Below are 12,796 nucleotides of genomic sequence, written 5' to 3' on the forward strand. Positions count from 1 at the left end.
GGTAAGTGCTCAAAGCAAACGCAGTCTCTGTACTCTATAGAAGTTGACTCTGATCCTTAATCACTATTAAAGGATTTTCCCCACCTAACTTGTATTGTGCCTGGCACTCTAATCTTAATAAATCATTAATATTAACAAACTAATAATTACTAATAAATTTTAAAAAGAATTTTTATGTAGACAACCACTCTCAAGACCAGATTTCTGAATAACCAATTTGGTGAATACCATCATTAGAATGGTCTGGCTGCACCTGTGTACAAAATTACTGGCAATACAGGAGCAACCGAAGATCTCAAATATTCCTCATGGTCACCCTTGGTACTCTAGAGACACAGAAACACACAGCATACTCCCATTCCTTCCAATCTGCACGCTCTCTTGATGGCAAACTTAATTAGAAAAGGATTTTAAAGATGCATAAACAATAACTTTAAGAGGCAAATGTGAAATCTCAAGTGTGGTATTCTCATACTCCATTTTCTCCCTTCAGCACTTCGCTCTGTATTATCTGTGCATATGCCTATTTGCTACGTTAAAATGTAACGCCCTTATGAGAACAGAAAACTCCGGTTTGTATTCCCAATTCACCGCATTTTTTTTTTTTTTTTTTGAGACATGGTCTAGCTCTGTCACCCAGGCTGGAGTGCAGTGGCACAAACATGGCTCACTGCAGCCTTGACCTCCCAAGGCTCCAGCAATCCTCCCACCTCAGCCTCCTGAGTAGCTGAGACCACAGGCACACACCACCACACTCAGCTATTTTTTTTAGGGGGTAGAGACGGGGTCTCCCCATGTTGCACGGGCTGGTCTTAAACTCCTGGCCTCAAGCAATCCTCCTGCTTCAGCCTCCCAAAGTGCTGAGATTACAGACATGAGCCACCGCACCCTGCCCACCTACCTATCTTCTACAAGTGGCAACCAGAAAGGCATGTCAGACATTCCCTTTTTTTTTTTTTTTTTGAGACAGTCTCACTCCATTGCCCAGGCTGCAGTGCAGTGGTGCAATCCTGGCTCACTGCAACCTCCACCTCCTGGGTTCAAGCAATTCTTGTGCCTCAGCCTCCCAAGTAGCTGGGATTACAGGCATGCACCACCACACCTGGCTAATTTTTTGTATTTTTAGTAGAGACGGGGTTTCGCTATGTTGGCCAGGCTGGTCTCCAACTCCTACGCTCAACTGATCCACCCGCCACGGCCTCCCAAAGTTCTGCGATTACAGGCGCAAGCCACCACCATGCCCAGTCGCATGTTAGACGTTTCAAATAGGCACTAATAAACAAGGAAAAAGTCCTATTCTGGAATGGCAATCACAACTCTCAAACAACAGGCAAGGCTAACCAGTTTCAACACAGCAGTTTAATAAAAAACATGTCTAACACTATAATAATCACTGTACTTTTGATCATAAAACTTCCAAATGGAATTTTCTGAAGCAATAAATTGAAACACTAGTTTAAATGCGTCTGAAAAAGTACAATGATATTTCATTTATCTGACAACACAGACAAGGATTCCATTGTATGTGAATTTTCCAAATAAATGAAATGTATCACTAATAAAAATTTATATTTAAGATATAAATGTTTCCTTTTCTTTCTTTCTTTCTTCTTTCCCTCTGTGGCCCAGGCTGCAATCTACTCGGCTCGCTGCTGCCCGCGCCGCGGACTGCCTGGGACTGCCAGCGCGCGCCACCGCTGCCTGCTTTTTCTCCTTTGGCTGCAGGCGCGCGTTCGCCACGTTGGCCACGCTGGTCGCCAGCTCCTGACGCCGAGTGCTCTGCCCGCCTCAGCCTCCCGAGGTACTGAGACTGCAGACGGAGTCTCGCTCACCCGGTGCTCGGTGTTGCCCGGGCTGGAGTGCGGTGGCGTGGTCTGGGCTCGCGGCAGCCTCCGCCTCCCAGCCGCCTGCCTTGGCCTACCAGGGTGCTGGGATTGCAGCCCCTGCCCGGCCGCCGCCCCGTCTGGGAGGTGGGGAGCGTCTCTGCCCGGCCGCCCCTCCGCCCGGCCTCCCCATCTGGGAAGTGAAGAGCGCCTCTGCCCGGCCACCCATCGTCTGGGAGGTAAGGAGCGCCTCTGCCCGGCCACCCATCGTCTGGGAGGTGAGGAGCGCCTCTGCCCGGCCAGCCATCGTCTGGGAAGCGAGGAGCGCTTCTGCCCGGCCACCCATCGTCTGGGAAGTGAGGAGCACCTCTGCCTGGCCGCCCCGTCTGGGAAGAAGTGAGGAGCGCCTCTGCCCGGCCGCCCCGTCTGGGAAGTGAGGAGCGCCTCTGCCCGGCCACCCATCGTCTGGGAGGTGAGGAGCGCCTCTGCCCGGCCACCCATCGTCTGGGAGGTGAGGAGCGCCTCTGCCCGGCCACCCATCGCCTGGGAGGTGAGGAGCGCTTCTGCCCGGCCACCCATCGTCTGGGAAGTGAGGAGCGCCTCTGCCTGGCCGCCCCGTCTGGGAAGAAGTGAGGAGCGCCTCTGCCCGGCCGCCCCGTCTGGGAAGTGAGGAGCGCCTCTGCCCGGCCGCCCCGTCTGGGAAGAAGTGAGGAGCGCCTCTGCCCGGCCGCCCCGTCTGGGAAGAAGTGAGGAGCGCCTCTGCCCGGCCGCCCCGTCTGGGAAGTGAACAGCGCCTCTGCCCGGCCGCCCCGTCCGGGAAGAAGTGAGGAGCGCCTCTGCCCTGCCGCCCTGTCCGGGAAGAAGGGAGGAGCGCCTCTGCCCAGCCGCCCCGTCCGGGAAGAAGTGAGGAGCCCTCTGCCCGGCCGCCCCGTCTGGGAAGTGAGGAGTGCCTCTGCCCGGCCACCCATCATCTGGGAAGTGAGGAGCGCCTCTGCCCGGCCACCCACCATCTGGGAAGGGAGGAGCGCCTCTGCCTGGCCACCCACTGTCTGGGAAGTGAGGAGCACCTCTGCCCGGCCACCCATCGTCTGGGAGGTGAGGGGCGCCTCTGCCCAGCCGCCCCGTCTGGGAAGTGAGGAGCGCCTCTGCCCGGCCGCCCCGTCCGGGAAGAAGTGAGGAGCGCCTCTGCCCGGCCACCCACCGTCTGGGAAGTGAAGAGCGCCTCTGCCCGACCACCCACTGTCTGGGAAGTGAGGAGCGCCTCTGCCCGGCCACCCCGTCTGGGAAGTGAGGAGCGCCTCTGCCCGGCCGCCCCGTCTGGGAAGTGAGGAGCGCCTCTGCCCGGCCGCCCCGTCTGGGAAGTGAGGAGCGCCTCTGCCCGGCCACCCATCGTCTGGGAAGTGAGGAGCGCCTCTGCCCGGCCGCCCCGTCTGGGAAGTGAGGAGCACCTCTGCCCGGCCACCCATCGTCTGGGAAGTGAGGAGAGCCTCTGCCCGGCCACCCATCGTCTGGGAAGTGAGGAGAGCCTCTGCCCGGCCACCTATCGTCTGGGAGGTGAGGAGCACCTCTGCCCGGCCGCCCCGTCTGGGAGGTGAGGAGCGCCTCTGCCCGGCCGCCCCGTCCGGGAAGAAGTGAGGAGCGCCTCTGCCCGGCCGCCCCGTCCGGGAAGAAGTGAGGAGCGCCTCTGCCCGGCCGCCCCGTCCGGGAAGAAGTGAGGAGCGCCTCTGCCCGGCCGCCCCGTCCGGGAAGAAGTGAGGAGCGCCTCTGCCCGGCCGCCTCGTCTGGGAAGTGAGGAGAGCCTCTGCCTGGCCACCCATTGTCTAGGAAGTGAGGAGCGCCTCTGCCCGGCCACCCATCGTCTGGGAAGTGAGTAGCGCCTCTGCCCAGCCACCCCGTCTGGGAAGTGAGGAGCGCCTCTGCCCAGCCGCCCCGTCTGGGAAGTGAGGAGCGCCTCTGCCCGGCCACCCATCGTCTGGGAAGTGAGGAGCGCCTCTGCCCGGCCACCTATCGTCTGGGATGAAGTGAGGAGCGCCTCTGCCCGGCCACCTATCGTCTGGGATGAAGTGAGGAGCGCCTCTGCCCGGCCACCTATCGTCTGGGATGAAGTGAGGAGCGTCTCTGCCCGGCCGCCCCGTCTGGGAAGTGAGGAGCGCCTCTGCCCGACCGCCCCGTGTCTGGGAAGAAGTGAGGAGCGCCTCTGCCCGGCCGCTCCATCTGGGAGGTCTACCACGGAGGCCAGAAGCAATGTGGGGGCTGGACGTGGTGGCTCACGCCTGTGGTCCCGGCACTCTGGGGGGCGAGGCGGGTCGATCACTTCGGGCTAGGAGTTCGAGACCAGTCTGGCCAACTTGGCGAAACATGAAAAATACAACAGACAAACCAACCAACCAACTCAGTGACAACAAAACAGGTCTACCCTGGAGTCATACTCTAATTTTTTCTATTTTCCTCCCTTTCTGATCCTTTATCCCACTTTCTTTTTCTTCCTCTTCCTTCTCCCTCTTCTTTGTCAAATAGAGGATTGAGTTATTATCACTGATCCATATAAAGTCCCTCTCTCATTTATTTTAACTCCCACCCCCCATTTCTATTCCCCGACTTCCCATGTGTAACCTTCCTAATATGTTTGATACGCATCTTTTTGTATGTATTTTTAGAAAATGTTTATTGTTTTTGTGTGCAAAAAAAATTAATAAAAAAAGATATAAATGTTTCTTATAATACATTATATAATTTATTGAAATATTTACAAATGTCTGAGGTTGTATCAAGATAATGGAGAAAAGAAAGGAGGGGGCAGAATACATATGAAATGAGATTTATGAATGAATTTCAACCTGGGTGATGGACACATGTTTGTTCATTAGACTATTCTACTTTTGTATATGTTTGAAATTTTTCATATAAGGAAATTCACACCACAGTAATCAAAACTGTGGTGCCGGCTGGACGCAGTGGCTCACATCTATAATCCCAGTACTTTGGGAAGCTGAAGCAGGTGGATCATTTGAGGTCAAGAGTTTGAGACCAGCCTGGCCAACATGGTGAGACCCTGTCTCTACTAAAAACACAAATATTAGCCAGGCCTGGTGGTGCACACCTAAAATCCCAGCTACTCCAAAGGCTGAGGCAGAAGAATCCCTTGAACCCAGGAGACGGACGTTGCAGTGAGCAGAGATCACACCACTGTACTCCAGCCTGGGTGACAGAGTGAGACTTCGTTTCAAAAAAAAACCAGAAACATAAACAACAACAACAACAAACTGTGGTGGCAACACTGACACAGACATACAGATCAAAGAAATAAAATTTAAAGTCCAGAAATAAATCCATATATCTAGCATCTAATGATCTGACAAGGGTGCCAAAACCTTTCAATAGGGAAAGAAATCTTCTCTTCAGCAAATGGTACTAGGACAACTAGATATCCGTATATAAAAGAATGCAGGCCGGGTGCGGTGGCTCACACCTGTAATCCCAGCACTTTGGGAGGCCGAGGCAGGCGGATAACGAGGTCAGGAGATCGAGACCCATCCCGGCTAACATGGTGAAACCCCGTCTCTACTATAAATACAAAAAATTAGCCAGGTGTGGTAGCAGGTGCCAGTAGTCCCAGCTACTCGGGAGGCTGAGGCAGGAGAATGGCGTGAACCCGGGAGGCGGAGCTTGCAGTGAGCTGAGATCGCGCCACTGCACTCCAGCCTGGGTGACAGAGTGAGACTCTGTCTCAAAAAAAAAAAAAAAAAAAAAAGAATGCAGATGAACCCCTACATCATACCATATATAACAATTAATTCAAACTGGAACAAAGACCAAAATGCAAGAGGTAAGGCAATAAAAGTTTTTTTTTATTATTATTTTTTGAGATGGAGTCTCACTCTGTCACCCAGGCTAGAGTGCAGTGGTGCAATCTTGGCTCACTGCAACCTCCGCCTTCCAGGTTCAAGCAATTCTCCTGCCTCAGCCTCCCTGGTAGCTGGGACTACAGGTGCGTGCTACCACGCCCGACTAATTTTTGTATTTTTAGTAGAGACACGGTTTCGCCATGTTGGCCAGGCTGGTCTCGAACTCCTGACCTCAGGTGATCCACCTGCCTTGGCCTCCGAAAGTGCTGGGATTACAGGCGTGAGCCACCGTGCCCGGCCGGCAATAAAACTCTTAAGAAAACATACAGGTAAATCTTCACGACCATGGATTTGGCAGCAGATTCTCTTAGATACAACACCAAAACGCAAGCAACAACAACAAAAATAAACTGGACTTCAACAAAATTTAAAACTTTTGTGAAAAAGAAACTTTTAAAACACAATGGAAAAAACAAACTACAGAAATCAGAGAAAGTATCTGCAAATCATATATCTGATAAGGATCTACTATCCAGACTATATCAAGATCTCTTACAACCCAACAACAAAAATACAACCCAGGCTGGGTGCGGTGGCTCACGCCTGTAATCCCAGCACTTTGGGAAGCCAAGGCGGGTGGATCACCTAAGGTCAGGATTTCGAGACCAGCCTGGCCAACATGGTGAAACTGCACCCCTACTAAAAATACAAAAATCAGCCGGGCATGGTGGCACTGTAGTCCCAGCCACTTGGGAGGCTGAGGCGTGAGAATCGCTTGAACCCGGGAGGCGGAGGTTGCAGTGAGCCAATATCACGCCACTGCACTCCAGCCTGGCCAACAGAGTAAGACCCGGTGAAAGAAAGAAAGAAAAAGAGAGAGAGAGAAAGAGAAAGGAAGGAAGGAAGGAAGGAAGGAAGGACGGACGGACGGACGGACAGACAGACAGAAAGACAACCCAGGCCAGGCACAGTGGCTCATACCTGTAATCCCAACACTTTGAGAGGCTGAGATGGGAGGACCACTTGAGGCCAGGAGCTGAAGACCAGCCTAGGCAACGAAGCGAGACCCCATCTCTACAAAAAATTTTTAAAAATTAGCTGAGTACAGTGGTGTATGCCTGCAGTCCTAGCTACTGGGGAGGCTGAGGAGGGAGGACTGCTTGAGTCCATGAGTTCAAGGTTACAGTGAGCGATGATCACACCATTGCACTCTAGCCTGGGTGACAGATTCTGTCTCTCAACAGAAAGGAAGGAGAAAAGGAGACAAAAAGCTTATGATTTACCAGGAAAAAAAAAAAAAAGGAGGGGGAGGAATGATTACATTAATAGCGACAAAAATTCTGAGATACATGGGAAAAAGCCAAATCCTAAAGATTAAAATGAAGAAAATAATAATATTTTACTGTTATACAATTAAATTAACCAACTAAATGGAGAGGCAAATCGTATTACTTATTTGTTCACAAATATATTTCTAGCATCCAGAAAAATATCTGGCACTCAAGTGCTTAAATCTCAATATATTTCTTGAATGGAATGATTCAACACCATAAAGACGTCAAGTGTCACAAATAACCTATAAACTTAATGGACTCCCAATTAAAATCAATCTCAACTGATATTTACCTTGGCAACTATTACATTTAAAAAAAAAAGGAAAGCCGGCCAGGCGCGGTGGCTCACGCTTGTAATCCCAGCACTTTGGGAGGCCGAGGCGGGCGGATCACGAGGTCAGGAGATCGAGACCATGGTGAAACCCTGTCTCTACTAAAAATACAAAAAAAAAAAGGAAAAATCTCAAAGTGTTAAAATATCAAGAACATTAACATGCCCACATATGTCTTCAGTTGCCTTTAAGTGATTCTCAAGCATTTTCAGCACCTGTAAGACATACATGAATGATGGTCAAACAGCTTGAGAAATGTCTCACAAATGCCTAAATCTAGTTTAGAAATCCCTAGGCCAGCAGTCCTCAAATTCATTCCCAAGATCTCTTTAGGGAGTCTAAACTATTTTAGGGGGTCAAAACTATTTCCAAAATAATACTAAGAGGATACTAGCCTTTTTCATTCTCATTTTCTCACAGCTATACAGGGGAGTTTTTCAGAAGCTAAATGTGTGACGATGCTGCAGATCAAACGCATAAGCAAATGTGAGGATCTATCTTCTATTAAGTTATAATAGTGAAGACGTTTGCAAAAACGCTTAGCTCTTCTATTTTTGAAAATATGGCTATTTAATAATGTTATGTATAATAATGTAAGTTTATTTTTATTTTTAAATCAAATATTTGAAGAACTTTTCAGTTTTAGTTTGTAATACTTGTAACTGGTAGATATAATCCGCATACACAAAAGCCTTTTGTGTTCCTTAGGAATTTAAGAGTGTAAAGGAGTCTAAGACCAGTTTGAGAATTGCTATTCTAACCACTGACACTCAGTTCCTCGGTAAAACAACACTCTGCCCACCTTATAGATCAACTGCAATACTGGAATAAAACTTAGAAGCATAAATAAAGCACAACTAATGAGCAAGTAACATTAAAAGTAGCTGAATGAGCTCCCCACACAGACAGCATGGAAGGCTAGACAGGTTACTATCAACAAAAATCTATAATCTGTTTTCTTATTAATTTATAGCAAACTAGGACTTCTTCCCCTATCACTTCCTAAAGCGTCAGGATAGGAACAGGCTAGACCAAAAGAATTCTGATTATGCATCTTTTTTTGATGTAATTTATGCAGACAAGAGTTTCATTAATTCAAGTATACGCAAATAAGAAATGAATTCCTTTATTAAACCTAGGCTATCTGTATTATATTTGTTTGATATGTGGATACTGAATCCTAGCCTTTGTCTCAACAAGTTTCCCGAGTCAACTGAAAAATGTCAGGAAAACTTGCTGAACAAACACCATATCAAAAACTCATTCTTAGAATTACACAAACTGGGGCTGAGCATAGTGGCTCACACCTGTAATCCCAGCCCTTTGGGAGGCCAAGGTGGGAGGATCACTTGAGGTCAGGAGTTTGAAACCAGCCAGCCAACATGGTGAAACCTTGTTCCTACTAAAAATACAAAAATTAGCCAGGCATGGTGTTGGGCACCTGTCATCCCAGCTACTTGGGAGGCTGCGGCAGAATTGCTTGAGCCCAGGAGGCGGAGGTTGCAGTGAGCAGAGATCGCGCCACTGTACTCCACCCGGGGCGACAGAGCAAGACTCCATCTCAAAAAAAAAAAAAAGAATTTCACAAACTGGAACAGAATTCTAGAACTTGGTCTTTAAGCAAAATTCTAGAATTCTAAAAATACACAGACAAGAATGAATATCTTGATCATTGACACATGCTATACAAATAAAATTAGGTAAGTTAAAATCTAATTTTAAATGAATACTGAGTGGCTAAGAAGTTAAAATAAGGATTAATTAAATATAAGAATTAAGGACAGTTAAGTACTGTATGTTCTTTCCAAGAACTGAAAAGTGGCTCCATGCCTTCTCTTGATAACTAAATAAGCAGCTGTGCATTTCTCACCCAGTTCACACCTTGCCAGAAACATGCCTGACATAGCCAAGGAGGGGAGGTCGGATGACAGTAAAATCTTTAAAGTGTGGACCTTCATCCAGGAGAATAAAACCGGATCTCTATCTCATTTTACACAAACAAGAATACTAATCCTAAAATTGGACTTTCTCCCTCTAGATTTTCTTTCCAGCTGTGTTTTTGTCCCGTTTACAAATATTCAAAATATCCCTGAAGAAAGGAAAGAAACATTAAAATAAAGGGAAAAAGCTGACTCACAAAGCAGTGGACCTTCCCATTCCCCATCTCCCAGTATCTCATGTGGAAGACAAAAATAAAAACCCAAGCAGTTCCGGTCAAAGGGGACTCTGCTAAAGCTCAGGATTTCTTAGACACAATCTGAAAGCCATTCATAAAAAGGAGTCCATGAGGCATTTATACGCACACACACTCACAAAACCTATCAACTTCATATATTGGTATATAAGAAAATAAATGTTTTAAAATTATATTGCCACCACTTTCCCTTCAACATGAGCCAAAAACAAACAAACAAACCAAACCAAAACAACAACAACAACAACAGAAAAACACAGATTAGGTTGAGAGGAGAAAAAAAAAACAGCATTTCTTCTACACTACCAAACCAATCGTTTAACAACAGGGTCTAGTGTGCAATTTAAACTTTAGCACATCCCTGAAGATCTTTATAAATCAATGAGACACTCACTTTTCCCTAAAAAGACACAGACAAGAATAAACAACTTGTCTCCCTATGGCTTTTTTCCATTGTGAAAGAGCCTGGAAAGTAAAAAGTGTAAGTAGGGAAACATATAAGCCGGATCGCGCCTGTAGTCCTAGCAACTAGGGAGGCTGAGGTGGGAGGATCACTGGCCAGGAGTTCAAGACCTGACTGGGCAACATAGTGAGACTGCCCCTCCATCTCCAAAAAAACAAAACAAAACAAAAACACATATATATGTAATTTTAAATCTAAAGAACACATTTGTGTAATCCTAAACCAAACGAACGAATTGAAAAAAAAATTGTAATAAGACATCAGGGAAATCAGAAAACTGACTGAATATTTGCTAATGTTTAGGAATCACTGTTAATATTTCTTACAGATATACTTGGTGGATTTACAGATGAAAAGCTACGGAGATTGGCTTTAAAATATCTAGTAGGTGGGGGCCAGGGGCGATGGATCACGCCTGTAATCCCAGCACTTTGGGAGGCTGAGGCGGGCGGATCACCTGAGGTCGGGAGTTCAAGACCAGCCTGACCAACATGGAGTAACCCCGTCTCTACTAAAAATACACAATTTGCCGGATGTGGTGGCGCATGCCTGTAATCCCAGCTACTCGGAGGCTGAGGCAGGAGAATCGCTTGAACCGGGGAGGTGGAGGCTGCAGTGAGCCGAGATCGCGCCATTGCCCTAAGTTTCTTGTTGTCTGGGCAACAAGAGCGAAACTCCGTCTCAAAAAAAAAAAAAAAATATATATATATATATATATATATATATATATATATCTCTAGTAAGTGGGATGAAACCAAATAGGTCATGTGCTAACAATGGTTGAAGGCAGGTAATTAATACATAAAGGTTCATTACACTCAATTCTCTATTTTCTAGAGACAGCTGAACATTTCTCTAGCAAGGAAAAAAGTACCCTATACATCAAAAATTCCTGTCAAAGGTACAGAAATTTGTGTTCCCCTACATCACCCATAATCCTTATTTTTTCTCATTCATCTGGTTTAACAATAATTCTATTCTCCAAACCAATTAACTTCCTCCAATAGACCTAAAACTAAAATACAAGACTATCTTTGTTGTCTTTTAATTCTACTCATAAGCTAGTCAAACGCTAGGTGAGAAAACGATCCAGGCTTCCAATTTATAATTAGTAAACTTATTTTAACTTCAAGACAACGTATCTGTTTTGAGTCAGACTGATGAACTGGCAATAGTTTTGTTTTTTAATTTACCTTACTCTCCGCCTCGTATTTAAGTTTGGTGGGTAGTGTACGAACGTGTAATGTAACAGATGTTGTTGACTCCCAGGAAGTCAACTCTTTCCATCATGAGTGACAGAACTCGATCGAATGTGACACATAGAAATGTCTCAAAAATCTCTAGGTAAGTAACTCGCATACACCCTTGTCCTCCCTCCCCAAAGCATTTCAAGCGGTTAGAAAGGAGCGACCCCGGTTGGTTGGTTTCTTCTTCTTCCCTTCCTTTCTTAGGGGAAGGCTAGAGAGCAAAGAAACGACCAAAAAACAGGCCGGAAGAAGGAAAGCGAAAAGCATGAGGGCTGGATAATCAGCTCTTAAATAAATGAAAACTATATCCAAATCAGATTACGTTGAGAGACAGCGAACTGCTAAACACCTCTCCATAACTCTAACGTACCTGAAACCGCGAGTAGAGAAACCCGGCCGTACGTCACATTCAGGCTCCCTTCTCTCCCAAGTACTCACAGGTACAAGAGGCATAAAAAGAACTTCCCCACCCTCGCCAAGAGTAGCGCAGAAAAAAACTCGCACTGGCCTGGGCCACGCTGGCGAAGCCGCCTCCGCGGCTACCCTCTCCGCGCGTTAGGGAGAAATGGCTGCCCCACTCCTCAGGCCGGGGAAGGGGTAGCGGGGGAAGCGAGGCTCGACTGGGAGGACCCGCCCGCCTTCGAGGCCCACTTGCCCACCCTGCCCGGGGGCTTGGGCCCGCGCCGCACACTCTGGGCCCAGGCCTGGTACCCCGCGAGGCTCGTCGCGAGCCCAGACCCCGGTCCAACCCCGCGCCCGGCGAGACCCCCACACCCCACTGAGCCACGGCGGCCGCCGCCGTACGGACCCAGCCCCTAGCTACCTGTCTTCGCTCTTGCTTTTCTGTTTCTTCCCCATTGCTTGTCAATGGCGCTCGTGGCCCCAGCCCCTCTATTCGGTCTCTCACAGACCCACTGTCTCCCAACTGACTTCGGTCTCCGCTCAACTCCTTTCCCCCCGTGCTGCCGCCGCTCGCACCCGGCTCTCCACAGACCCGCGCACTGGAACAGGGCACATATGGTGTGAGTTCTCAGTGCGCAAGCGCATCGCCCCGCCACCTCGGCGTGAGGACGCAGGGCGCGGCTCATCGAGAGCTGCGCTTCGGGTAGAGCGTCTCCGGTTGACCCGCCGGCCAGGCAGGAGCCCGAGCGCCCCCTACCTTCAAGCCTCCGCCACGAGCCGACGCCCGCGGGTTTTCCACGTTCTAGAACCCGGAGGTGGACAATGAAGCTGTCAATTTCCCCACCTCAGCCCTCTCCCAACGGGGAACGCACGCTTCGGTTCAGGAGTGGGCTTTGGGCTTCCCTTTATATCTTTGCATTCTCAGCCGCACGAAGTTCAATAAAGAACCACGACGAACCAATAATGAGTCCTCTGGGGTTTGCGAGAGAGATAAATCCAGGACAAAATAGGGACCTCTCAGTAACATCCGTGCATTATGCATTATGTACAGTCACTGAATAAAACACAGAACAGGACACAGCCGATCAATTCCCTAACATAGGTCTTCATCTTCACTCTCAAAGCGAGGGCGAGTTCTAAAAATTCCTGTGTTTAG

The 12,796-nt window shown here is 48.4% G+C and overlaps 1 protein-coding gene across 2 annotated transcripts in view; it reads right to left on the reverse strand.

Moving 5' to 3' along the window:
* EIF5B (eukaryotic translation initiation factor 5B) overlaps positions 1–12,298 on the reverse strand; it is a 66,400-nt gene extending 54,102 nt beyond the window's left edge. For both annotated transcript variants that reach the window (XM_003274844.3, XM_030828065.1), the window contains exon 1: positions 12,062–12,298. In XM_003274844.3, the coding sequence (XP_003274892.2) occupies positions 12,062–12,096 (35 nt within the window). In that variant the 5' untranslated portion in view covers positions 12,097–12,298. The remainder of the gene's footprint in view (positions 1–12,061) is intronic.
* Positions 12,299–12,796: the final 498 nt, after the last annotated feature.

This window comes from Nomascus leucogenys, chromosome 14 (assembly GCF_006542625.1).
Source record: "Nomascus leucogenys isolate Asia chromosome 14, Asia_NLE_v1, whole genome shotgun sequence".
Lineage (NCBI taxonomy): Eukaryota > Metazoa > Chordata > Mammalia > Primates > Hylobatidae > Nomascus > Nomascus leucogenys.